We start from the raw sequence: 27,600 nt of genomic DNA on the forward strand, positions 1-27,600 counted from the left end.
CCCCAGAGAGGGGCAGCTAGGGCATCTTCCTTTCATGGTGATGTGTTGAGAGGCCATGTGGGATGAATGTCATGCCTCCTTGCCCCCTTCCCATGACCTCACACCACAGCCACTCCACATCAGAGAGCACCTCCTCTGGAGTCCCAGAGCCATCCCTGGGTCCCTTCCTGTCCATCCAGGGTGGCTCTGTCATCTCCCCACCACCCTGTGGTCTGGATGTGAGCTGAGGAGAGCCCCCTATGACCTTGGGCTAACCCTGACATCCTGACCCGAATTGAGTTTCTCACTCCTTTCCCACCTCAGAGGGACAACAGTCCCGCCCCAGGGAGGATCTTGAGCCCTGGTTCTAAGCTGCAGGGGCTTGAGATGGATCTGGCTGATAGGCACGCCAGAGCCCATGGCCACAGGGCCCCTGCACCTCAGGTCAACAGTGAGTGGGCCTCATGCACCTGGATGGGACTCCTCTCCCTGGGCTTCACACCTATGGACTCTGGGCTTCAACAAAGTCTGTTTGGGACCAAAGAGGACACTGAGGTCCACAGCTGGATCCTGTTGGGCTGGAGTGACCTCTGTCCCTACAAAGCAGGGGCCCAGCCAATCTGACTGCAGGAGCTCCAGAAGGCTGGTGTTTCCAGGTTGGACTTCTTCCTCTTCCTTTTCCTCCTTGTCCAAGTGCCTCACGTTTTACAGCGAGTCCTCCAGACAGGCAGATGGAAGCCCTGACCCTTTCCGTGACAAAGCCTAGTAGCGGGGAGGGAAGTTGTTTGAGTGAAACGCTGAGCTAAGTAAATTTTAGGAGTATTTGAATCAGACCAAGTACAGCTGGTATGGGGGGGCGGGGAGATGAGGATGTCTGTTTGAGGCGTCCTGGTGTCTAGATAGAGGATGTGAGTGGGAGAAGAATCAGCAGAGGGACCAATGATGATTACACTGAGTGGCAGGGCAGGGGTGAGGCAGCGCGGGGTGGGGGGAGGATGCTAAGGCACTGAGCTCAGCTAGGAGCCGAATCCCAGGGCAAAATGAGATGTCTCCATCATCTTTATTTGAAGAGGATGGTAAGAAACACAGGCAATAGTGAAACCCCAGGATCTGAGATTTTAAATGAGAAAGAGACATAGAGACTAGAGTTTCTGAGGAGTTCCTGAAGGTTTCAGGGCCTGCTTAAGCTGTGGGTTCAAGGTCCAGAGCAGAGTCCATGGAAAAGGGGTAGGAGCCAGGATTCAGGGGCTCAGGGAGAGGTAAGGTGCTGACCACAAAGGAAAAAGGAAGTAGCATTTGTTCTCAACAGGGCTAAGGGGGCAGAGAGCAGGGCCTGGGATGGATGAGGGCGTCTGCACGGCTTCCTAGGGCTCAGGCTGTGTGAAGAGATAAAAAGAGCTGCAGATACGGAGAGGTGGGGACACGAGATCTAGAGACATCCTTGTGACAGTGCTAGCCAAGTGGGGGACTTCCAGGTCATGCCCCAGAAAGCTCTGAGGAGGAGCGGTTAGAAAGAAACGGGGAGGATGCCCCAGGGGTGGTGTCCTGGGCATAAATAATAATAGAGCCACCACTTGTGTGTGTGTCAGAAACATCAGGATGCGCTTTACAGGGGCCAGAGTGGCTCAGTTAAAACCTAAGTCAGATCACGTCGCGCCTCTGCTCAGCCTGTACAATGACCCGCAAGGTACCCCCTAATTCTGTTACTTAAGCATTTACTCTCTGCCTCACTTTATAGAATGGAGTCTCCACGAGGGCAGGGGTTGTAGACAAAGTAGACTTTTGATCATCACTTCATCCTGGCATGTAGAAGACGCTCACTGAGCATTTGTTGAATTTAGGCCTCATGGCCAACCTTCGACAGTGCTGTTATCACTCTCACTTTACAGGCAGGAAATGGGGTTTCCAAGAGAGTCTGTGGTTTGCTCAAGGTCACACAATTCCTGAGTGGCAGAGCCGGGGTGACTCAGTTCTGCTGGACTCCAGAGTCCAGTGTCCAGCCAACAAGTTCCCAGAAATGGGGAGGTAGCTGAGGAACAGGCCAGCCTGGGGGCCCCTGGGAGACCCAAGGGGGTGGGTCTCCTGGAGGGGAGGTAAAGGCAGCTGTCACCTGCACAGGATTGCCTTGAAGGGGCAGGTTCAGATTTGGGTGGTGGTCCTGTCCAACTGCCCCTTGGACCTCTGTCTTCTCTCCCTACCACTCACACTGGGCTTCTTTCAGTTCCCTTTTGTGACACGACTCCCCACCACACACACACACACACACACACACACACACACACAAGCAGACATGCACCCTGGCTTCTCCCAGAATGAGGCCTCTCACCACACCCTCAATCTGACGGCCCAGCCAGGGGAAGTGGGGGCAGGGGCCATCTCACTGTTGGGAGTGAGGGGCCTGGACATACATTTCTGCTGAGGCTCCTGGGGCTGTGGAGGCCAAGTGTCTCTGTTCCCTATGTACCCTGACCCCCCCGGGGGGAACTGGGAGTCGCAAGGGGGTCGGGAGTAGCCTCACTTCTCCTTTGCTTGTGCTTCATGCAGACACATCCGAGGGAGGAACCATTCCATTTTGGAAGAGTCCTCTGCCCCTGCCTCTTCCTCCCTATGCCAGGTCTCAAGCCCAGAGCGGTTCTTGGCTCAGGTTTCCCCAGTTCCAGCAAAATAGGCCCCGAGCTGAGCGGAGCTCCTGCAGAGCCCCCAGAGCTGACCTCACGCCAATGCAGTTAGCTGGCTAACATCACCCCCTTACAGACAGGGACTGAGATCCATAGAATGTCACTCAGCGGGAAGGCAGCAGAGCAGAAAGGAAGCTGCATGGCAGCGCCCCTCCTTCCCCTCACAGCCCCTGCATGGCTCTCTACAAGGCTCCGAGTCTCCACGGTAGGGGACCTCACCTGAGCAAGGGGGACAGTGACGGGGAGAGCAGCGTGCCGAATCCTAGAGTTTCATGGTCCCTCAGGCCATATGTGGGACATTCGACAATAAAAGAAGGCTCTTCTTGGTTATGACCCCAGATATATTTTCTGGACCAACATAGAATAGTTTTCCATGAAGCATAATTGATCTCCAGTGAAAAAGGTTCCCATTTTTGGGAGGGGGGGGGCACTTTCAATTAAATAGCAGTTGCATTTTTACAGAAAGAAATTGAAAACAATCTACCTAACCACATTTTCCCCATGCACACTTTAAATTTTAAAAAATAGTGAAATACTCAGCAGATACAAATAATAAAATGCTTATATATAATTATATTTCCATTTTATATTAGGGGCAGGGGGTGGGGAGAGAGGGCGAGAGATGCAGAAGAGAAGAAAAAAGACATTACATAACGAAATGACACAGATCAGGGGTAAAGACCAGCCCAGGTATTCCTAGAGGGACCGCCAGAGCTGGTCAAAGCTCCGATTCAGCAACTAATACTACTGGATTTGTTAAAATCACAGTCTCTAAACTTTAAAGGACAAATAGTACTATCTGAAACTTACGTATTTTAGCTGCTATCTAAAATTTAATCAACTAACTTGAAATTTTTGTTCATTTAAAAAAATTTTTTTAACAGGAGAAAATCAAAGTTTAATGTCATGTATACAGGGGAGAGACTCCGGAAAGGTGAGTAACTTCTAAAAATGTTTTTAGTAAGAAATACTATAGAAAACAATTAAAAGATAGGAGTGATCCCTGAGTAAGCTGATTCAGGTGAGAATCAGACACTAAAATCCTAAGTGAAACCAGCGAGGATGAGCTCTGGAGCTCGGGAACCCGACCCAGGAGGTGAAGTCAAGGTAGGCTTTCCAGAGGAGGTGATGCTGAAGCAGAAAATTTGAAGAGAAGTCGTTACCAAGCGAACAATGTTCCAGGAGAGGGAAAAGGACGTGCGAAGGTTGAGGCTGGAGAGCAAAGCCCATTTATGGAACCGAAAAACGTTCAGAATGAGAGATGGGTGGTCAAGTAGCTGTGAGTGAAGAGGCGGGACGGGAGACCACTGCGCTGACCCTCAGAGGCCTCAAAGGCGACCAGAGAGGGGAAGCTGGGGCAGGTGGACTCGGGAGGTGAGAATTAGAAAGGGACAGAGCGGCCTGAGGATCCTCGCCTGCAGGCACGTCGAGGAGGGGTATCCGGGTCCGGGTACCAGTGGCTGAGCGTTGGGGTGACCCTCGGAAGGGGCGCGGGCCGGCAGGGCGAGGGCTGCGGACTATCCATCGGTCCGCCCCGCCGCGCCCTCTTACGTGGCTTGCTTGATGGCCTGTGTTTGCACCGATCCTGCTCCCAGAGGGCCCGGGCTGGGGCAGCTCCCGGGCCCCGCCAAGCACTACGGGGAAGTGGGGGGCTGGGGTTGTCGAATGACTATTTTGCAGTTCCAGATTGCCGAAGGAACCCAGTCGTCGGTCCAGGCCATCACGAGGCCGGGGGTCTCCAGAGCCCCGGAGGCTCTGGGCTGCAGGGGTGCCCGACCTGGCCCGACGCTCAACCGGGGCCCACGGTCGCCAGATCAATGCGGGGGCCCCAGGGTGGCCCCGCGGGGCAGGGCGGGGCGCCGTCCGCTCATCCAGGCTCTGCGGCCTCGGCCCGGGGGCGGGGGCGAGGGCGAGGGCGGGGGCGGGCGACGCGGAAGTGCCCGGCGTGCGGACCGGCTGGAGGCGCAACTTCGGGAGAGCGCAGCTCGGCCCCGCCGCCCGGCCCGTGCTCCTGGGCGCAGCCACGCGGGCGCACCGCAGACAGGTAGGTCGTGGCCGCCGCACGCTCCTCCCCGCGCCCGCTGGGCACCTGCCGACGCCGCGCTGGGGACTGGAGCGGGGCGCGCCCGCGGGAGGGGTCCGCGTCCGGCTCCGCCTGGCGCCCGAGCTCGGGTGGGCGCCTAGTGCGTGGCGCACCCGGGCGCTCTGGCGGCCTCCAGGTGCCTCCTACGTCCCGATCAACGCGGGGTGCCCCGCACCGCAGCCATCGGCCCGCAAGCGCCCCGGGAGGCCCGGGCGGCGGCGGCTGCACTGCTGCGTCTCTCCCTCCGTCTTGCCCTCGCCAAGGATGGGGAGGGCCCCGGAGTCTGGCTTGGGCCGCGGAAGGGGGAGCCCCAATTCTCCTTTTCTCTGGGCTCGCCATCCCTCTGCCTCGGGGACCCCTCACCCTTTCGGGTAAGAGGATGAAGTTTAAGGGGTTCATCCTCCCAGGATCTTAAAGCCAATAGCAGGAATTCGGGCAAAGAGTGTTTGGGAATAATGGTGTCAGGTAGAGGCGCTGCCCTTTGACTCGTGGCCGAGAAAAGGAGGCGCTGACCCTCCTGTCAGTGGAGTACTATGGGGCGCAATACTTCTTGGACTAGTTTCTTTACGTCCTTCCCTCGAACTTAAAAACGAAACAATTAAGAGTCTAAAAATAGAGGGAAAATGAGACTAGTGTGACCATCATGCGGGGTAGGAGGCGGCCAACACCTGCGCCGTCCTCCCAGCGCGGTTTCCTCCGGGTCGCCTCCAGGAGCCGGAGCTGGTACCTGGGAGCGGGGGCGGGGGAACTTCCCTGGACTGGCCGCAACCCTGGGGCACAGCAGGGCGAGGAAGAGGGCGGGGCCGCCGCCAGCCTGAGGAGCGGTCCGAGAGGCAGACCCTAAGCCAGCGTCCCCCGGGTGACTCCGCGGGCTGGCCCGGGAGGCGCAGGCAATCCGCAGGGGCCGAACCTGCGGGGGCGGTGCCGCGGGCAGGGCCTGGACTGGGCTCCCGGCGCGCGCAGAGCAGGGATAGGTGAGCAGGACCAGTCAGGACGCGGGCGGAGCCGATGGAGGAAGCTAGAGGCCCTCGGGATGGGCAGCCAGGCCAGAGGCAGAGTCCCGCCCTCCCCCGATCTGTCGGGCCTTGGGCGCTGGGGCTCCCAGCAAGTCTGGGGAGGCACTGGGAAACCACCCTTTTTAACCTAAAGGCCCTACTTTGGGGTTTTCCCCCCTGCACTGGCGTTCCCCGCCCCTGCCCGTGGGAGGAAGCCGAGAGAGGCTCCTTCCTGCCGCATCTGCTGCCCCACAGCCTCAGCTTGTCTCAGGGTGTGGTCGACTCACCTGGAGGGGGCGGGATTTAGGGTCTCGCCTGGTGCAGGGAATCCCTTGCCTTCTCCCTGAGCTTGATGTGGGGTTTGCGAGGAGACGCTGTGAATCAAACAAACTCCGGAGATGCAGGCAAGGGGCTTGCTGCTCCGCCCGCCACTGGGACTGCAAAGTGTCCTTCCCTAGGGGTCTCTGGTGCGCAGTGTCCCAGGCTCCTCAGGTGACTGGCTCCTGGGACTTCAAGGCCTTGGTGTGAGTTGTGGGGCGTCCCACTGTGGCAGGGGCTCCTGGGCTGCCCCTCTAGAGGCTTCACTTATGGGGGCCTCCTCAGGTCTTCAGCAGCCCACACCAATTTGTTTTCCATGAAAGCCGGAGCAGGCAGTTTGGGCTTTCCCCACTTCCAGGGCTCTAATCCACAAGGCTAGGTCAACTGGCGCTGCAGAAATTTCACCCCTGAGAGGGCAGACCTGCTCAGCTGTGAAGTGTCAAGGCAGACCCCCTGGTCAGCCCTGCCCTCTGATGGAAAATCAAGCCTTCCTCCTAGCAGAGGGGAGCAGATGTAACAGGGACTTTCTGAGGACTGCCTATTGCATCTGGGGTCCCCTGGAATCAGGGCGACTGCTTCTATCTGGAGGGAAAATTGAGATGGGGTGCAAGGGCATTGAAATTCAGAACTCTTGGCATTAGGATGGTCTGAATCAGATCTAAGCCTGCCTCCGGGCAGGAGGAGGCCTCCTTGGAACCTGACCCTGAGCTTGGTCCTGGCGCACCTGGCTGCAGGCAAACCCTTGAGGCTGAAGACCCTTCTGTGCTGGACAGACTGTCCCTTGGTGCTGGCAGGGCTTGCTGTGGGAGCCTCTCTCCACAGCCCCTCCCTAGGCTGCCAGAAGCCGCTGCATCTTACTGACATGAGGCCAGAGTTGTCATTTCAAAACCTTTGTTTTGAACAGCATTGCTGGGCCAGGCCAGGCGACAGGACTCGCCCCGACTTCCTCCTTGCCCTGGGCAGCAGTAGACCCTTCCGGTCTCCCAACTGCACCACCCCATGACCCTCTGTGGGGGGTCATCGGGGAAGCTTGCCTTCCCCTCTGTGTTGACAGAGCTTTCCTCTGACCACCTTCACTTAGCCAGAAGTGCCTGCTGGTGGTGACCATCGCCCCTCTGTTCCAGGACCAAGGCCTTTCAGGGGGTTGAGGGGGCTACAACTGCAAATGTGGTGGGTGGGGCTACCCAATGCTGCCAACCACACTAAATGTAAAGTGACTGCCGGCAGGGTTGAGGGTTGGCAGATGGGCTATGGTGAGAGATTGAGAATACGGTCTGGGGGACCCAAATGTGAATTTTCTCCACTTCCCTTCCCTCCGCCAGTCACAGTGAGTCAGGTTTCCGAGTTGTCCGGTCTGGCCACTTTCATTTCCCCTGGGGCTGGGTGGAGGCTGGTGCGAAAGGGGAACTGAGCCAACAGTCTTCTGAGGCCGGGGGGCAGGGCTGGGAGCTCACCCACCCCCCCATCCTGGCCCAGAGCTGGGCACTACTCTGAGGAGAAGCCTGCAGATGGAGACTTCTTCGCAGCCACAACCCAAAAGAGTACTGGGCAGGGAATTTCATGGGAAACTGAGGCTCAGTGCTCTAAGGCCGGAGCAGGCCTGGAATGACAGAGGGGGATCAACCTCACACAGGCAGGCCAGGAAGCCCACCAGGGCTTAAGTACCCCCAGGCAGCAGCCTGGCCTGTGGTTGGGTGGCCTTATCTGTTAGAAAGTTCTTCTTCAACCTGGGTCTAGTCTGCCTCAGTGGAGGCTGTGCTGGTGTTGACTCAAACCCTAGTCCCTTTGTATGTGGTGGTACTTCAAATATTAAGGATAGGGCTATCCCCACCCCACTGTGTTCACTTCACTAACCTGGACACCCCATGTCCTTCAGCCATTCCTTCCTTGACAGGCCTGCCCCCTCAGGCCTGTGTCACAGCCCCGGCAGCCTTCCTCTTGGGTCTGGCCTCACCCCTCTTTGAGTGAGAGGAGGATCCTGGAGAGAGCAGGGCTGGTGAGGGGAGAAACACTGGAGGATGGAATGCTTCCAGCATCTGGGGTGTATCAGGGGGCTGTTTTTTTTTTTCTTTTTCAAAGATTGGCACCTGAGCTAACATCTGTTGCCAATCTTCTTTCCTTTTTTTTTTCTTCTTATTCTTCTCCCCATAACCCCCCAGTACATAGTTGTATATTCTAGTTGTGAGTGCCTCTAGTTGTGGCGTGTGGGACGCCGCCTCAGCATGGCCTGATGAGTGGTGCCGTGTCAGTGTCCAGGATCCGAACGGGGGAAACTCTGGGCCACTGAAGCAGAGCACGCAATCTTAACCACTGGGCCACAGGGCCAGCCCCCAAGGGGCTGGTATTTCTTAAGTGCTACTTTGGTCCAGCGAATGGCAGGGTTCTGGACTAGGGAGAGTGTGCACATGGAAGAAGGAAAGAGTGGGAGACACTCCTGCCCTTGAGGAGGTTGCCCACCCACCTGGAAGGTAAACAGGATGGGGGGCCGGGCAGTGCAAGGCAGAGTAAGAGCCCCAAACCACTCATCTCAGAGAGGAGTTCAAGGCCACTGTGATGCTATGGAGAGTGGGGTGTGAGTGCTGACGTGCCCACCTTGTGCAAGGCAAATGTTGGCACCTGTCTCCACATCACCTTTGTTCCAGGCAGCATGGCCTCCAGGAAAGACCCCTTGCCCACCCATCACTATACCACCATCATTGCCACCATCCCCTCTCCTTCCTTGTGGAGGGGATGGAGGTACCAAGGAAGCGGGAGACAAGCATGGTCCAGGGGGCAGTGTGTGCCCTCTTGCACACACACATGCACACCCACCTACTCACGTGTGCTGAGAAACTAGAGCCCTGGGCTGGGGGCAGCCTGGTTTCTTATCCTGGCTCGGCTCTTTGTTCCTCACTTGCTGAGTGACAGATTCCCTTCTGAGTCTCAGGCGGAGGGATCAATGATGGCTCAGTCCTTTCTGCCTCTGACCCTAGGCTCACAGGTTAAGAGCAAGGACCGGGGAGAAACTGCCAGGGTAGGCAGGGGTTCCACGTGGCCAGCTGGCCCAGGACTAGAGAGGCAGAGACTGTGACCCAGGGAGGTGGTGCTTGCTCCCTGTGGGGAACCTTTAGACCTTGCCTCTGTCGTTCCCACAGCTCCATGCAGCTCCAGGCCTGGCAAACATTAGGTGCTTACTAAGTGCTGAATGAGTGCATGGTCAGTGGGAAGAACCAGAGTCTAGGAAATTGATGACTTTAGAAGGGCAAGATCTAAGTTTGGTGGCTGCCGTTCCTGGTGATGCAGGAGGTAGACTGAGTTGGCTGATGGGATTTCTCTCCAGATGTCCAGGTACAGGGAAGCTTCATCCCTGGAGGGAAACTGAGGAAGAAAGGAAGCTCTGAGGACTGGGTTCAGAAACCCTCCCTCCATTCACAACTTCTGCCTTGGTCTTAGGCTGGTTTCCTGGAAGGCAGTCTTCTCCTTCTCTGGAGAAGGGGAGAGAGGGAAGCAGCGTGGGGCAGGAAGAAGCAAGGATGTGGAATCATCTGGGGAGCTCTGGAGCAAGCATAGCATCAATTTGTTCCACTTCAAGCAAGGGGATTGGCCTTTTGTCCCTGTGTGTCAGTCCCTCACTGGCTGTGGGCTATCCCCCCCAGTGGAGGGGTGGGCCTAGCCTGGAGTGAGGCAGCTGAGGGCAATCCTCTGGTGGTGGGCAGCTCTGTGCTATGCAGCCTCACAGCAGCTGGGAATGGATGCCGTGTCTGGTAAAGGATGTCTGGGTGGGGTACGCACAGCATCCACTACAGCTGTAAACCCTTCCCTCCTTTCCCCTCAACACAAAGCACAGATGCTGTGATGCTGTGCCGTGAAAGCTGATGGATGGAAAAGAGAATTGGCCTTGAGCACTTGGATGGACTGGAGAGACTCCAGCCCTGAGTGCTGGGACGAAGGGAAAGCCCTAACGGCCCCCGGTTGGGCCCCCTGAGCGGCCCCCTACATCCACCTGCAGCAGGGAGTGTCTAACTGCAAATCTGCTGATGCTCCCCCTCTGGCTTTCTCATGCAGACCCCTTTGCCATGAACCAGCCTGCTCCCACTGCCGCCCCTCCACCCCGCCGCGTGCGGCTGAAGCCCTGGCTGGTGGCCCAGGTGAACAGCTGCCAGTACCCAGGGCTTCAGTGGGTCAACGGGGAGAGGAAACTCTTCTACATCCCCTGGCGCCATGCCACACGGCATGGACCCAGCCAGGATGGAGATAACACCATCTTCAAGGTAAGCCCTGCATGGATGTACTGCTTCGACCTTTGAGGCACCTCCTCCCTAGAAGAGGACCCCTCCCTATATCTCAAACTGGCCACTCTCCCAGCTGCCTTGCTGCAGGTGACCCCAGGCCAGGACTAAGGGGATGCAGGCATAACCACAGGGTATACCCTTTTTAACCTGGTGCTCAGAGCAAGGTGGGGACGGAGGGGCCCCGAGGAGACCTTCCTGTCACTCCCCTCCTCCTCCTTGTTCTTGCCTCATCCTCATTACACGTGAGTACACGTTCAGTGTGCACATTTGGTGTACACATACGCTAAGAGAAGACCACAGAATTCCCCCAGAATCTTAACCCTAGGAGGTAACTATGATGAATATTTTTGGCTTATGTTTTCTTTTTTCTGCATGTGTATGTATATGAAATGCAAACTTGGAATGAAACCAGATATAGTGTTTTATAACCTGCATTTCCACCCAACATCAGGACGAGCTCTCCTCTCCAACATGGACCATGTCACTTTTAGTGACCACTGAGTGTTCCATGGGAGGGGCTTAGCACAGTTCAGTCTCCCAGTCCCAGTGTTTGGACACTTTAGGTTGCTCTCAGTGTTTCAGTGTTGAAGCCCACATTGCCATGGACGCCCTCTAAACACTTACCCTTTGCACGTCTTAAATGATTTTCTTTGGGGTTATTTCCTAGAATTAAACATTGCTGGGTCAAAGAGAACCCTGATTTTTTAAAGCTTTGGATATGTATTTCTTAGTCTTTGCACTTGATATTTACCTCTTCAAGGTTCTTTTCAAATTCATTTCTTGTTTTTAAATAGGTAACACAGTCACACAATTCAAAATTTAGAAAGTGTAAAATGGTTTACAGCAAAACTCCAAAAACCTCCCAGCCCTGTCCCCAGGGGTCCCTGACCCCTTCCCTCCAGGCAATTGGTATTATCAGTTTCCTGTTTATCCTTCCTGAGAGGTTTTTATGCGTATTCAAGCAAGTATGTACCTATCCTTTTCTCCACTTTTCACAAAATGATAAACGTATGCATATTCTCCCGCACCTCATATTTCTTGAAGACTGTGATGTGTCAGTATATCAAAAGCTTCCTCCTTTTTTTCCTTGCTACCCAGTATTCCGTCCTAAGGATTGGCCATAATTTAACCTGCCCCCACTGATGGACATTTAGGTTATTTTGGGTCTTTTGCTTTTACAAACAGTGCTGAATAACCTTGTACCTGCAGAATCTTGTGTGGATGCTTCTAGGATATGTTCCTAGATGTTGAATTGCTGGGTTAAAGGGTAGAAACATTTGTAATCCTTGTATCAACCAAATTGCACCCCAAAATAATCATACCAACAGCAAAGGTGTACGGAGCCCATCCTAAGTGCAGACACAGTTCTGAGAGCCGTGGCCCTTCGGTCCTCACTACCCTCCAGTTTTGCCACCACCCTGTGAGGTGGGCACTGTGATGGGGAGACCAAAGCAAAGAAAGGCAAAGTGACATGCCCCTGGTACACAGCCGGTGGGTGGTAGTTCCCAGATTCAAACCCAGTCCCACTCCAGATCCCATGCTCTTTTCCACTATGTTTGGCTGTCCTCTTTACCCTCGCAGGAGCAGAGAATGCGATGCCTTTCAAAGCACCTAGACTTCCTTTAGTCTGTCAGAACCCCAGGGCTGGGAAGGACCGGTGTCGTGTCTCCTGTCTTGCCATGGCCACTCTGCTCCGTGTCACTGAAGGTCTCCCTGCACAGTAGCTACTCCCATCAGCCAGGAGGGGCTGGGGCTTTGGTGAGGGGAGAGGTTCTCTGTGGTCTCCTGTCTTCTTTTCCTGCCCCAGGCCTGGGCCAAGGAGACGGGGAAGTACACTGAGGGGGTGGACGAGGCCGATCCGGCCAAGTGGAAGGCCAACCTGCGCTGTGCCCTTAACAAGAGCCGGGACTTCCGCCTCATCTATGATGGGCCCCGGGACATGCCGCCTCAGCCCTACAAGATCTACGAGGTCTGCTCCAATGGCCCCGCTCCCGCAGGTATCATGCCTGGCCCTGCGTGGGCTGCCTAGGAGGCTATGCAGGAAGGCCCAGGGCTCCTCCAGTGTGTAGTGGTCGAGAACATGCTGCTAGATCCTAAGACCCAGGGCTCCCAGGAGTGGCCTGAGCTGGACCATTTGCGGGGCCAGGAATGGCTTGGCATGGACCAGGGCCCCGGCTCTGTCTTCCTCGGTTCCTCCTTGTTCTTGGCTCTTGGCTCCAGTGAATGTGGGCCTGGTGGCTCAGGGAGCTGAGTGCTGTGGGGTCGGGGAGGTCCCCGGTGATTCCTGGTGGCTGTGCAGCCCTTCACCTCACTCTGTGTCTGGGGAGGGGAGAAGCCACACAGGAGCTGCCACATGGAGCCCTGGTGGCCTTCCTCCTCCCCCACTGACTCCTCGTCTTTCTTTTCTCTCCCCCACTCTGCAGAGTCACAGCCCAGTGAGGATTATGCCCCCATTGGTACAGGAGAGGAGGAGGAGGAGGAAGAGGAAGAGGTGAGCTCCGGGGCTGATGTCCCAGCATCTGCCTGCACTGATGTGGGAGGCGTCTCTGCTGTCCCGCTCTGCTTCAGGGTTAAGCAGTCTCCTTCCTCTGGAGCCCTGCTGCTCTTCCTGCAGCTCTTCTCTGGGAATTCTGAGGATAGGAGCAAAGTCACCACCTTGAACCCCCCTGAGGCTTTCTTGCTACAAAATGTGCTCGCACACTGTCTGACTGCCCCTCACAGCAGTGGGGGCTCAGTCAATGTTGCTACCTGAGAAGGCAGATGTGGAAACAGGCACTGAGCGCTCACTGACCCGCCTGAGACCGCAGGGCTGGGACTGCAGGCAAGGTCTGGCCTCCCCTAAGCTGGAGACCGGGGAATTGCCTTGTGGTTCTCATGTGTTATTTCTTTAGTATCAGATCAATTTAATAACCTATTCTCCCTTCTCTCTCTCTGGCCTCTTCCCTCCTCCTTTGCCTGTGTCTTCCCTTCAGCTCCAGAGGATGTTACCAAGCCTGAGCCTCACAGGTGGGGCCGGGAGGGGATATGGTTGGGGGCCTAGTATAAGGAGAAGCTGCAGGTACCATAGGTGCCTGGGAGGGGGCTGAAGAGGGGCTGGGGGGAGGCCCAGAGCTGGGAGTAGGTGAGCCTGGGAGGCAGTTTCCTAGAAGTGCCATTAAAGCTCTGTCTACTCCCACCCTCTGTAGAACCTGTGCAGCCCCGCCCCCCCATGCCACCCTACTCTTTACCCAAAGAGGATGTCAAGTGGCCACCCACTCTCCAGCCACCTGTGGTGATTGGCCCGCTTGCTCCAGATCCCAGCCTCCTGGGCCCTGCCCCTGGCAATGCAGCTGGCTTTGGGGACCTTCTCCCGGAGGTCCTGCCGAGCCTGCAGCCTGGGGGGCCTCTGGTTGCCAGCCTACCCCCCACGGGCGAACAACTCCTGCCCGACCTGCTGATCAGCCCCCACATGCTGCCTTGTAAGTACCCACGGGCAGGCTGGGCAGGATAAAGCAGTGCTGGGGGGTTGGTTTGTAAGGAGGGTGGAGGATGGCGAAGAAGAGAAGAACAAGGATGCTCATACCAGTCCCTCCTTGGGTGGGGGATGTAAGTTGGAGAGCTGATGAGATGGCGTGGTTGATGGGCAGAGAGGGCAGAGAAAGTCAGTAGGCTGAAGAATGGGGAGGCGTGGGACTCACGGACTGGGCGTGCCTACCTCTCTGCCCTACAGTGACTGACCTGGAGATCAAGTTCCAGTACCGGGGGCGGCCACCCCGTGCCCTCACCATCAGCAACCCACATGGCTGCCGGCTCTTCTACAGCCAGCTAGAGGCCACTCAGGAGCAGGTGGAGCTCTTCGGTCCTGTGAGCCTGGAGCAAGTACGCTTCCCCAGCCCTGAGGACATCCCCAGCGACAAGCAGCGCTTCTACACAAACCAGCTGCTGGATGTCCTGGACCGCGGACTCATCCTCCAGCTACAAGGCCAGGATCTGTATGCCATCCGCCTGTGCCAGTGCAAGGTGTTCTGGAGTGGGCCCTGTGCCTCAGCCCACGGCTCACACCCCAACCCCATCCAGCGGGAGGTCAAGACCAAGCTTTTCAGCCTGGAGCATTTTCTCAACGGTGAGGGCCCCCCATCATGTTCCTCCTGGCCTCCTCTTGTCCGGGGACACCATTCTAGCCTCTGACTAAAGCTCTTGATCTCACTGCAGAGCTCATCCTGTTCCAGAAGGGCCAGACCAACACCCCACCACCATTCGAGATCTTCTTCTGCTTTGGGGAGGAGTGGCCTGACCGCAAACCCCGAGAGAAGAAGCTCATCACAGTACAGGTATACCACTATCTACGCCCACTCCCAACTCTGCTTTGGCTTGAATACTGGGGAATCCTAGGGTCAGGACCTTCCCCAGGGTGGAGGGTCAGAGCTCTCTGGGCAGTGTGAACTAGGCAGCCAGAGATAATCAGGGCCCAGGGCTGCTCACACATAAGTAGGCCCTGCACAAAGTAGAAATTGATGCCCCTTCTTTCTGGAGGATGCAGTCCACCACCTGCCTGCTGGTGGATGCTCTCGTGCACAACTGGATTTGACAGCCCTGCCAAGGTTCTCCCTGTCCTGTCTCCTCTTTGCCCCCCAGGTGGTGCCCGTAGCAGCTCGGTTGCTGCTAGAGATGTTCTCAGGGGAGCTTTCTTGGTCAGCTGATAGTATCCGGCTACAGATCTCAAACCCAGATCTCAAAGACCGCATGGTGGAACAGTTCAAGGAGCTTCATCACATCTGGCAGTCCCAGCAGCGGTTGCAGCCTGTGGCCCCAGCCCCTCCTGTGCCAGGCCTTGGTGCTGGCCAGGGGCCCTGGCCCATGCACCCAGTTGGCATGCAGTAATGAGGCTGCAGATAGTGACTGGCCCAGGCTTCCTGGGCGGCTGTGCGGAGTGATGTGGAGGTGCAGTGGCCCCACTGGGCACCTGACTGGCTGCAGGGTCCTATCTCTGGGTTTCCCAGAAGTAGATTTGGGCCAAGAAGGAGAGGGAAAAGGCCCAAGTTCCAGATTCTCCCTGCAGAAGCTGAGAGAAGCTGGTTTTGCTCTGAGGGCTCTGTCTCCCTGGATGAGCCTCTCCTCTACTAGCTTTGGACTGCTGGCTCTGGTCTGCTGGCTCTGGAGGAACTCAGGCATCAGCCCCAGCGAGCAGGGGAGGAACTCCCCCGACCCTAGGGGCCTAGTTGTCCAGAGGGAATTGCCCCAGAGTGGCCCACTCTTGTGGTTGCCCCCATTTCCTCTGGCAAAAAGAACTAAGTGCTGTGGGCCGGGTCCCCCTCGCAAGGCCTCTGCAGGGCACGGGCCTGATTTTGGGGTTCCTTAGTTTGAGCCTCGCTTCCTCATCTTTCTCCCTCCTGAGATAGATATGAGCACTTAGATATTACACCAGACACTTAAGACTGGCAGCTACCTCCCTTCTTGAGAGTCCAAGAATCTTGGGTAGAAAGTAGAATGTTACGTATTTTTGGATTAATAAATGTCAAAAACAGAGTCAGCTATTACTTGACTTTTCTCAGTACCAGTTGTCTCCATGCTGTTCTACCAGACCCTATTTCTGATGCCAGCTGGCCCTCCTTCCCCTAGCACCTGCCCTCCATCTCTGGGCCGTTGACAGAGGGAGGGCCTGCCTTCCAGGCTGATGAGTCAGTGAGGCCTTCATAAGCACCTGGCTGGCTTTGCTTTCCAGGAGGAAGCTGGCTGAAGCAAGGGTGTGTTTCAAATATGTGCCAAGTCTAAGATTCTGTTCAAATCAATTTTCCCATAAGAAATGGTGAAAAAGGAAGGGCTGGTATTTCAACTACACTTAGGACTGTTACACTCTATCTCATATGTATTCATATGCTATCAAATATATTAGGACAATGCATGCAAATTGGTAGCTCATTGGTTGAATCTGGCTCATAGATGTAATTTTCTGGCCTGAACAATTTTGTTGTTGTTGTTTATCTTTTTATTATGGAAGATTTTAAACATTTGTGAAAGTAGAATGGTATGAAATTCCCCATGCAGTAGCTCCAACAATTATCCATTCATAGTTAGTCTTTCTCATCTAAACTCCCTTCCACAGCCCACCCTGAGATTATTTTGAAGCAAATCCCAGACATAGCATTTCACGTGTAAATAGCATATATCTCTAAAGGACAAGGACACTCTAAAAAACAAAACTACAGTATCTTCCCACCTAATGGGAAGAAATTAATTTTTATCAAATATCTTGTTTAAAAATTTAAGACAGAGAAATTTTATTCCCTTGCAACTTAATTGTGGAAGAAACCAATCACTTTGTTCTGCATTTCATTTTTGCCTAGATGCTGCCAATTGCGTCTCTGTCACATTAACATAATTTGCCTCCTGTATTTCCTATAAGTTGGTACTTCCATCCAGACTCCGGATTCTAGAGGCCTGATTGGCTGCAAGTTTTTGTTTTGACTACCTCTTGGTGGGTATTTGAGCTGTTTCCATCTTCAGTTATACATAATGCTGCAGCAAATAGGCTTGTGCACACTTATGTCTTTTCATATTTTTGCCAGTGTATCTTGTGATGCAGCCCCAGAAATGGGATTTCTGGGACAAAGGATAAATATGTAATTTGGGAGCTGGCCCGGTAGTGCAGCGGTTAAGTGCACACGTTCCGCTATTGGCAGGCAGGGTTTGCCGGTTCTGATCCCGGGTGTGGACATGGCACCGCTTGGCAAGCCATGCTGTGGCAGGCATCCCACATATAAAGGAGAGGAAAATGGGCATGGATGTTAGCTCAGGGCCAGTCTTCCTCAGCAAAAAGAGGAGGATTGGCAGCAGATGTTAGCTCAAGGCTAATCTTCCTCAAAGAAAAAAAGTGTGTGTAATTTTGCTAGATATTGGCAAAATCCTGATAAATCTGAGTGTGCTTGTTTCCTCACAGTCTCACCAACAGACTATACGTCAACTTTTTGCCAAGCTGACAGGTGAGAAACAGTATCTCAGTGCTACTTCTCGTTGAGCAAGGCTGAGCATTTTCATGTGGTCAAATGGCCTGTGCAGACATTTTAAGTAAACAAGTTTAGAATAGTTTTAGGTTTAGATTTACAGAACAGTTGCTAATAGAGTTTCTATATACCCCATACCCAGCTTCCCCAATTGTCAACACCTTACTTTGGTGCGTTTATCACAATAATGAAACAACATGAATATAGTATTACTAACTAAATTCCATTCTTTTTTTATTTTTTTAATTTTTTTTTAAAGATTTTATTTTTTCCTTTTTCTCCCCAAAGCCCCCCGGTACATAGTTGTGTACTCTTCGCTGTGGGTTCCTCCAATTGTGGCATGTGGGACGCTGCCCCAGCGTGGTCCGATGAGCAGTGCCATGTCCGCGCCCAGGACTCGAACCAACGAAACACTGGGCCGCCCGCTGCGGAGTGCGCGAACTTAACCACTCAGCCACGGGGCCAGCTCCCTAAATTCCATTCTTTATTAGTTTTCATCTAATATCTTTTTTGTTCCAGAATCCCATCCAAGTTATCACACTACATTTAGTCGTCATGTCTCCTTAGCCTCCATTGGTCTGATAGTTTCTCAGACTTTCCTTGTTCTTGATGACTCTGATGGTTTTGAGGGTACATTTTAGAATGTCTTATTTGGGGCTTACCTGATGTATTTCTCATGGCTTTCATAAGGAAGATCACAGAGATGAAGTGTCATTCTCATCACATGGTATCTAGGGTACATACTGTCACCATGATTTGCCACTATTGATGTTGACCTGGATCATCCGGGTAAGGCGGTGTTCGTCAGGTTTCCCCACTATAAAGTGACTCCTCTCTCCCCCATTTTCCATACTGTACATATGTACAGAAGTTTCAGAATTGTTAACTGTTTTGTCTTTAACCTGTCAGTCATTTACAAAGATTAGCACCTTTTCTCCCCACTGGCCTGTACAGTTCTATTTCCTCTTTAGATTGAAATTAGTAGTCAATGCTTTACGATTAAGAGATGTCACATATCTGATATCTAGCTTCTCTAAAAAAAATTGGCAAATATGGAAACATTGTCTCACATCCCCCAGGGGCAATAATCAGCTGAAACTTTAGATGGGAACGTCCTCCCAGTTCAGTACAGTCCTCTCGCAGCCTGCTTTACTCCTTCCACTGAAGGCATTTGAGTTTGCAACCCTTCATTAAGAGTGGAGCAGGGAGACTGAGAATAGATGAACTACACAAGCTTGGGAGGAACGTCTGCACTAGGCGATCACTTGTGGACTGACTTCTCCAATATTGCAGGTAGCTCAGTGGCTGCCAAAAATGTTTGAGCTTCTACTTACCTTTTTTTTTTGAGGAAGATTAGCCCTGAGCTAACTACTGCCAATCCTCCTCTTTTTGCTGAGGAAGACTGGCCCTGAGCTAACATCCATGCCCATCTTCCTCTACTTCATACATGGGACGCCTACCACAGCATGGCTTTTGCCAAACAGTGCCATGTCTGCACCCGGGATCCGAACCGGTGAACCCTGGGCCACCGAGAAGTGGAATGTGCGCACTTAACCACTGTGCCACCAGGTCGGCCCCTCTACTTATCTTTTGATCCTTTAAAAATAAAACAAAAATGAAGCTAGCCAAGTGGCATAGCAGTTAAGTTCGTGCACTCTGCTTTGGTGGCCTGGGGTTTACGGATTTGGATCCCGGGCACAGACCTACACACCACTCACCAAGCCATGCTATGGTGGCATCCCACATTAAAAATAGAGGAAGATTGACGTGGATGTTAGCTCAGGGACAATCTTCCCCACCAAAAATAAATAAATGAAAACTAAAACAAAGACAAAAACAGCACACCTGGCTGTCATTTCCTATAGATCTGTGATGTAGCAGCCAGTTGTGGATGAACATTACTCAAAAGAAGTGACAGACAGGGGGCCGGCCCAGTGGCGCAGTGGTTAAGTTCACACGTTCCACTTTGGTGGCCTGGGGTTCGCCGGTTTGGATCCCAGATGCAGACATGGCACCGCTTGGCATGCCATGCTGTGGTAGGCGTCCCACATATAAGGTAGAGGAAGATGGGCATGGATGTTAGCTCAGGGCCAGTCTTCCTCAGCCAAAAGAGGATTGTCAGCAGTTATCTCAGGGCTAATCTTCCTTCACCGCCCCCCCCCCCCCAAAAAAGTGACAGACATAACACATTCTAGAGATTGAAGGCAGGACAATGCATGTTGCAATTCACTGCGCCCTAGCTGCGCTAGAGATCCACTTAGTAGTGGCTTTTGACTGCTCTGGTGGCCTCTGCTGGTGTTTAAGTTGGAATCCACAGAACACTGATGCTTGTGACCCTGGGGATGAACACATCCCTCTAGCTCCCAGTAGTTCCTTCTCACTTTCTTCCTCCAAGCTCCTCCTCTTCACCAAGTTCATTGTTGTACCCACCTAAATATTCCCCTTTTAATTGAAGACTCCTTTCTCTTATTCAGATTTTCATCAACATAAATAACTTTTCAGTCTTCATAGAGTAGGAAAGGATATTGCTTCTTCCCATTTTTCATCAGAGGAATGTTCTTGGAAGGCAACCTTCTCATTTGCTGGTAATATATCTCAAAAAGTCGGGCACATCTTGTTGCATAATCTTAGATTTTTAACTTCTCTGGATTTTGACTTTGATTCTTGTAAAATGATTCTGTTAAACAAGGGTCACAGAAGGTGGACATGTACATTGCATCCATGAGGTATTGATGGCATTCAAAAGCACAAGTTCCTTTATGTCGTATTTATCCTATGTTCTCACTTACTATCTTTAGATAATAGGTATATAAAAATTACAAGTTGCTTTTCTTTAGTACAATCTTGCTGGGAATAGCCCCAGTGGGTGCTATGTGTTCCACATAATCATGACTAAAATTTCTTGGCTAAGCCAACCATGGAAATGAGAAAACAATTCTGTGGGGACATTATGACTTAGGTAAGTTCAGGTGCAAGACTCTCATCCTGCTTCCACTAGACAGTGTCATGCAGGAACACAGTATCTACATTAGGGTACCAGATCCCAAACAGTTCCTTTTTAAATTAAAATTTTGGTGGGTATCCCTGCTATGCCACAAAGTAATAAGACTAGTCTAGTAGTAAGAACTACTCTGAAGCAATCTGTAAGACACAGTAAGCAGTGAGGCCCTGACACCACTAATGAGGTAAGAGCTCTGGTTTTCAAAGCTATAGCTGTAGAGAGGCTGTTCTTGATATGAACTAGGATATGCATTCCACATGCTATTTTCAGGAGCTGGAAAGAGTTGTAGGAAGCCTTCCACCTGTCAATCTCAGACACAACTTTCTGTGAGAAAAGCCAGATTCCTTAAGCAGAGCCAAGTCAACTAGGTGTTGAAAGGACCTCAGGTTGGACTAGGCTTCAAAATTTTATTGTTTAACTAGAAAATGAGAGGGACAGCTGGGGTAATGTGCTGATCCCCAGAATTTGATAATCTCACTCCAAATGCTGTTTCACATCCAAGTTTTTTTCTCCCCTTCTAATAATGCCCCTTTATGGAGTAAAACTGAGTACCACTGATGTCATGCAGGAAGCTTTGTTTCACTGACTGCAAATACTAGATGCAGCTCTGTAGCCAAGGTTAATTAGCTCAAAGCCCAATTACTATAACATACTGTCTGACCCCATTTTTATAAAACTTAAGAAAATGCAAACTAATCTACAGCGACAGCAGATCTGCTGTTACTTGGGCATAGTGGAGGATGGGAAGAGGCACGAGGAATCTTTTGGGAGTAAAGGATATGTTCACTATCTTGCATGTGTTAATAGTTTCATGGGTGAATTCTATGTCAAAGCTACTCGTATTACCTTAAATATGTGCAGCTTATTGTATGTCAATTATATTTCAATATAGGCTTTTCTTTTTAAAAGACCAAATACTCAGTAGGTTAGGAAACAATCAATCTACTTGAGTGGCCACTGTGGAAAGAATATGCCACATTTGTTTAACACGCCCAAGTGACCAATTCTTTCCCATTGAGGCTACATGAAAGGCTAAAATGTAGCATGAAGAGTTTTAGGGTGAATTAGAAGAACAAGAAGTTTAAGGGTGAACTAGAAGAATGAGCCACTGCCCTGAAATATGAAGGGTCTGTGACATTAAGGGCAGGGGCCTGCCTTTTAAACTCCGTACCTAGACGTCTATTAGATAACAACTAAGACAGCTAACATGGGTGGTCTAGCTGTACTATTTCAGAGCTGTGAGGCAGTGAAAGGAAGTAAAAACAAACACTGATTACATTTTTAAAATTTATTGGTTTTTTTCTTTTCTTTTTTTGTTGCTGTGGATTTGTTCTTGAGATGGCTACAACACCAGACAGAACAGTGCCCTCATACCTAACGCCTGGGCAGGGTTGCAACTCCTTTAAAACAGTAAGATCTGCTTTGGTCTTCCCTCTCCCGCCTCACCCCCCATGGAGTCAAATAATTTCCACATTTCTTAGTAAAATACAGTTAGCCCTGTAAACACTTTCTTCTATATTCCCACTGCCTTTTTTTCTCTCTCATGTCTGTGGGTGAAAAATTAATTAAAAAAGAAAAAAAAATCTTAAAAAAACCTAAAACTTAGAATATACATTTATATCCCACTCACCCCAATTTTGGCTCTTCTCTCCAAGGCTGATGACAAGCCAACATGGATTGGAAGTAGATTTAGAGACAGACTAGGGTCAGGGGTGGGATATACATGAATTTTGGCCCTGGCAGGTCCTATTATCACTGATGTGATCATGATAAAAAACAGAGCAGGCTCCTTGCTTACTCCTCCTTGTCTGAACAACTCTAAAGGTGGGAAGAAATAGTTGAGTGGGAGAAATTTCTAATCACTTTCATTAAAAGAGGAGGGAGAAAGGGAAGGGAGGTGGGAGAGAAAAACAGAGGACAAAACAACAGAAAACCTTGAGAGATGATCTCGACCCTTTCCTTTAGCTATTTAACTCATGTGAATTCCCATTTTCCCTAAGTAAATGTTTTTCATTTCACAGAAAGTTTCTTTTACTTTTGTGTGCACATGCATGTTAGCATGTGTGTGTAGGTACATGTATGTATGCGTGTGTGTCGTTTGCTACCAGGCGAACGTTTCAGTTCTGGTTTCAGTTTAGTTTTCCTTTTTTATTTCCTTAAAATTATTTTTCCTTTTCAAAACAAGTTCACCAGGAAACCAGCTCCCCTCCCACCACGCCAGATAGGCCACAGCCATCTTTTTTTTAAACCGCGCTGATTTTCCCTCACACCCCAAACAGGAACTCCTCAGGATGGCCTCGGAAGGCTGGAGTCTCTCCCTGTCTGGCGGGACGCCCTGGTGGCGGTGAAGGCCCCTCTGCCACAATGGAGTTTTCTGATTGTGGGACACAGTCTGGTTTTTGTTTTCTTCCTGTCTTCTAATTTAAAAAGACATTCCTGACAAAAAGAGAAAAGATAGTCAATAAGTGTGGTCCAGGAGATAGTGAGCATTTTATGAAGTCAACCTCAAGACAGAAGTTTCTATACTTGCACAGGTAGCTCATTCTGGCCTCTGCCACAAGAACTCAGTACAAAAAGGAAGAAGTTGGGTTTTTTATTTGTGATTTCAAGGGAGCTACTGCGTTAATGAAATAATGTCTGCAGTTCTTTTCCAATTCTGAGTGTGCTGTGGGAACCAGGGACGAAACATCAATGGAGAGCCAACAGGCAGAGGCCACCCACTCCAAACCAACCCGAAAATTTTCACCTCAGTCTGGTTCAGTATTAGAGTTGGAGGTAAGACTTTATTTTGAAGGAAGGCTTTGCCTGCTAACAAAAGTTTAAAAACCACTGATTTAGACTCTATGGAAAGGGTTACTACATGAAAGCATTAAGAAGAAGGGTTAAAAGTGAGGACTGGCACTAGAATGTCTATACTTGAATTGTGGCTCTATCAATTACTGACTGTAACATCTAGCAAATTGTTTAACATCTTGGAATCTCAATTTCCTCATTTGTAAAATAATATTATTTATACTATTAGTATAATTATAATAGTAACTAGTGATAATATAATTAACTCAGAATAATAATAGTAACTGACCCAGAGAACTGCATGAGGATTATCTTAGTTAATACATATAAAGCACTTAGAACAGTACCTGACACACAGTAAGGGCTCCACAAATGTTAGCTGTGAACACCCAGAGTTGTCCACAAGCCTGTGTGTGTCAATGTGTATTACAGATACTGCAAAACCTAAGGATCCCAAATATTATCACTACTCACTAAAGAACTAAAGTTTAGAAATAATTTCTGGTGTGGAGAGGCCCTGCTGAACAGCACCTTCACCTACTAATGCGTTTAATCACAGAAACATCAGTGAGAACGCTGCACATTCATTGAGAACTGCCTCCTGGGAGAATAAATTCTGCTTACGACGTCAAAAGATGGGCTTAGAGGAGAACTGTCTTTCTTCTTTCAGTCAAAAAACTGGCACCCACATCCCAATCCTTTCTTGCCCCAACAAAGCTTCTGCTTCAGCATCAGGAGACAGGAAGCACATGGAGAAAACTGATAATCAGGAGCTAGACAAAGATGCTAGCTCCTTTTTCTGTTATCTCCTGCCTCAGTCAAAACCTGGCATTTCAGTGTTCAAATTGTAAAAGTGCTAAGAATAAGCATCTTTGTTCATTAAATCTGAAAGGTTGGTTTTAGGAGAATGGTGCTATGTATCATGGTCAACTTTAGGTCAGCCTCATTTTCATCATACTAATAGCCAGGTTAAAAAAGACTTGTTTGTTACCATACACACTTACCATCCTAGAAGCGTCTGTAAAGGGAAATGGGGAGGAATTATTTTTTTGAGATAGTCTGCAATAGCAACTTTCTTATGGGGGTAAAAATGGCATCCAAAGGAAGCTGATGATTTTCTGGCTACCTTGGCCCAAGAAAATCGGGGCCTTGCATTTCCGAGCTATTCAACAGCATTAAACTATTAAGTCCTTCCCTGACTCTAGCTGTAGTACTAGTTTCATGATGGACATTAAAACCTATACCCAGCCCCAGGTACTCACAACAGCCAGGGGAAAAGCTGGGAACTACGTAACACTCACCTGGGTGACAGGCACAGTGCAGGAGTGTGAGCTATCGAAACAACCTGGTGAAGTCTCGCAAGGCCCAGCAAACTTGTTTACATTCCTCAGCACTAGAAAAGACAAGACAGGTTGGACCCTGACTGATAAGAAAGATGCATAATACACTGAGAAGCAGCTGCAACATAGAGGCACACCCAGAACCGTCCCAGCTCTGCTGGGAGCTCTCTCCATCATCTCTTGACTCTGCTCTGATCTTTCTATAACTCAAGGGTAAATATTAACTATTTACATGAGAATAATTATAAGTTGTGTGGTCCTTAAAGAGTGGGCTCTGGAGAAAAACTACCTAGGTTTGAATCTTGGCTTGTCTGTGTCTTTGGGCAAGTTAACAATCTGCCTCAATGTCCTAATCTATTAACCTACCTCATAAAGTTTTGAGGATTAAATCAGTTCATATACGTAAAGTACTTCAGATAACAGAGCAGTAAACAAAACAATATTCAACAAATGTAGGCTGCTACAACAATAACAACACTTGGTTGAAGTCCTTGACATAACTACAAGAAAGCCAGAACCCCCAAGTAAAAAAGCAAGCACATTCACCAAAGGCTGACAATTTTAACTCTACAAGCTAAGCTAACTAGGTGCCCTGGTTTCCTCATTCTCTTCCAAAGGCAAATTCTGTTTACAAAGCCCAGTTCAGCAACTAAGTCTGTATCAGTTATCGATTTTCTAGGTGAACAGGCCTGCTCAAGGTTTCCTCCTGTGGAAGGAGGGAGAGGAGAGAGGAAAGGGTTAAGGCATGTAGAAAGGGAGGAGGAGGAAGCAGGACTTGGTCCTCAGGCAAGCACTGAGATGCCTAGGTCGTATGAATAACCCAATATTCATCTGATCCTATTTTTTCAAAAGGTCTCCTTTGTCCAAAACTGCCACCAAGAAACTAGTTGATGCCAGCTTCATTCTTTTGTGTCAGTCTTCATAACTGTTTTTGGTAACTGAACACGAGGCTAAGCCAAAAACAGTGGAAAAGGAACTACTTCCTAATATGCTCACTCTTCCATGGTCTTCTCTTTGCCTCAGAAAAACTCAAGGACCACAGCCTACAGCTTAGGATTCAATGTTAGAAGAAAGCGCTCTCTCCTTGTAACAGTTAAACACAAGAGGAGGAAACTGCTAATAGTGATCCAACAGAAAAGAAGGTGAAATGAGAGCTATTTCCTTAAGTGCCCACATCTGGATTTCCCCACCTATAGGTCTGAAACATCATTAAGAACTTTGATTTAGACTCCAGGACTTGATTCAACAGGATATTCTAGCAACTTCCTTCTAGTCTCTCTCCATCCTTAAAATATAATAAAAATGAGGAAAGTTGTCTGGTTTTATTGGAATTCTGCCATTTGCTCTTTGTGAATTCAAAATACTTTAATGAAAGCACTACATTTCTCAGTCTATTTCCAAATCAATACTGACTTTGATAAGGAGGCAGCCCGGGTGATTGAGCCCCTATCACTCATGTTCCCAATGTCACGAAGGAGGAAGACACTAATCCAAGAGAAGCCTCTGTGTGGTATGTTATAAGCAAGACAATAAGAAACAGTTAAACTTAGGATAGTGCTGAAGACTCAAAAGTCTTTTGCTATCCTAATGCCTTACATGTTTTATTTATTTATTTTGAGGAAGATAGCCCTGAGCTAACATCTGCTGCCAATCCTCCTCTTTTTGCTGAGAAAGACTGGCCCTTAGCTAACATCCATGCCCATCTTCCTCTACTTTATAGGTGGAACGCCTACCACAGCATGGCTTTTGCCAAGCGGTGCCATGTCTGACCCGGGATTCAAACTGGTGAATCTCGGGCCACCGAGAAGCGGAACGTGCGAACTTAACCGCTGCGCCACCGGGCTGGCCCCCTCCTTACATGTTTTAAATTCTACCCTTCTACCAGAGATCTTGGTTTAATCTGGAAGAGAAATGATAACTCCACCCTTAGCCTCTTTTGAGACCCATGAGAAAACGTACTGAAACCAAAATGCAAGTACAGGAGAACTGTGGTGTGACGGTGAAACGAGGCACGGGCCACAGTGTCTCCAGTCAGCTCAGCTTCTGCTCCCAATCTTGTCAGCAAGTGCTTTGCTGTCAAGAGCTTCAGCCAAATGTTTAATGTAAGTGTCCACAGTGATTAAGCCCAAAGAAATGGATTTTAAAAAAACCTCCTTAAAAGCTATAACTATTTTCTGTTTTCTGTCTCAGTCGCTCTGGCATTTAATATTTCCTGGTTTTTCATGTTATTTATTTATTTATTTTAAACTGCCACTATTTTGCTAGGTTCTATTTTCTGGCTTCAGTCTCACAATCCCAATCCTTTCACCACACTTCTGAAAACTTTTATGGTCACTATCCCTCAAGACCTGTAATCCTAGGAGTGTGCTGAGAAATATGACCATTTTCATCTGGATGTTCTGGTAGATAATGGAGAGTAACCAAGCTCCAACTAATGACTTGAGCAAGAAGACACCCCCATAATAGCCTCTAATTCTGGTGTCAATGCCTCCTATATTGTTCAATATCTTCTGACCTTGAGATCCTTATGCAAGTGATAAGGGTCACAAAATAAAGACCAGGATAGAGAAATGGGAAACGAGGGTAGAATTTCTTCTAATCCTAATTAGTAGTGTTTAGAAAGCAAGAATGGTATTTTAGAATGAAAAATCCCAGGTTTCTTCAAGCTGACCAACTAAAATACTAGGGAATTAATTAATTACCAGTACCATTTGAAAAACAGGCTTGGACTTGCTGAAGTGAAACAGAACCAGTTCAACCTCCCTGTTATGATGGCAAACAAAGCAGCATGTTGAGGCAGGAGTTATAGGACCTTAAAACCAAAAGGGAGACTGAGTCATGCACGGAACAGAAAGTTCACGGGCAACATGCATACTAAAGAAAGAGAATTACTAAGAGGAGGTGAGCAATCTCAAGCCCTTTCTCTAGCACCTCAACATTACCTCTTACTTCTGTTCACGTCCCTCCATTATGTCACAGCCTGCTATACAGGAGGAGCTGCAGAACTTGTCTAGCAATGAGAGATCAAGTAGGTCAGGGTGGTAGCGTACTATATTTTCCCATATCACAGGGAAAGATCACAGATATTTCTGTTCACAGCACTACATTATTTGGATTCCTTTTCCTTGACCCAAGATTTTCCTTAAATTAGGGAAAGTCCAT

The 27,600-nt window shown here is 50.1% G+C and overlaps 2 protein-coding genes across 19 annotated transcripts in view; one reads left to right on the forward strand and one right to left on the reverse strand.

The window, feature by feature from the left end:
* Positions 1–4,553: 4,553 nt before the first annotated feature.
* IRF5 (interferon regulatory factor 5) lies at positions 4,554–26,600 on the forward strand. 3 transcript variants are annotated; one of them, XM_070265817.1, is made up of 9 exons: positions 4,554–4,701; positions 10,098–10,303; positions 12,132–12,321; positions 12,748–12,815; positions 13,297–13,330; positions 13,510–13,782; positions 14,034–14,426; positions 14,516–14,634; positions 26,159–26,600. In XM_070265817.1, the coding sequence occupies exons 2-9, from the start codon at positions 10,109–10,111 to the stop codon at positions 26,225–26,227; spliced, it is 1,341 nt and encodes a 446-aa protein (XP_070121918.1). In that variant the 5' UTR covers positions 4,554–4,701; positions 10,098–10,108; the 3' UTR covers positions 26,228–26,600. The 3 variants fall into 3 exon arrangements, with proteins under 3 accessions (XP_070121918.1, XP_023495420.1, XP_070121919.1); XM_023639652.2 differs by lacking the exon at positions 26,159–26,600 and adding an exon at positions 14,939–15,829; XM_070265818.1 differs by lacking the exons at positions 4,554–4,701; positions 26,159–26,600 and adding exons at positions 5,496–5,714; positions 14,939–15,829.
* TNPO3 (transportin 3) overlaps positions 21,579–27,600 on the reverse strand; it is an 88,499-nt gene continuing 82,477 nt past the window's right edge. For all 16 annotated transcript variants that reach the window (XM_023639653.2, XM_023639656.2, XM_070265809.1 and 13 more), the window contains 2 exons: positions 24,400–24,491; positions 21,579–22,741 (listed from right to left, as the gene is read on the reverse strand). In XM_023639653.2, coding sequence (XP_023495421.1) covers positions 24,431–24,491 — 61 coding nt within the window. In that variant the 3' untranslated portion in view covers positions 21,579–22,741; positions 24,400–24,430. The remainder of the gene's footprint in view (positions 22,742–24,399; positions 24,492–27,600) is intronic.

The sequence above is a fragment of the Equus caballus genome, chromosome 4, assembly GCF_041296265.1.
Source record: "Equus caballus isolate H_3958 breed thoroughbred chromosome 4, TB-T2T, whole genome shotgun sequence".
Classification (NCBI taxonomy): Eukaryota; Metazoa; Chordata; class Mammalia; order Perissodactyla; family Equidae; genus Equus; species Equus caballus.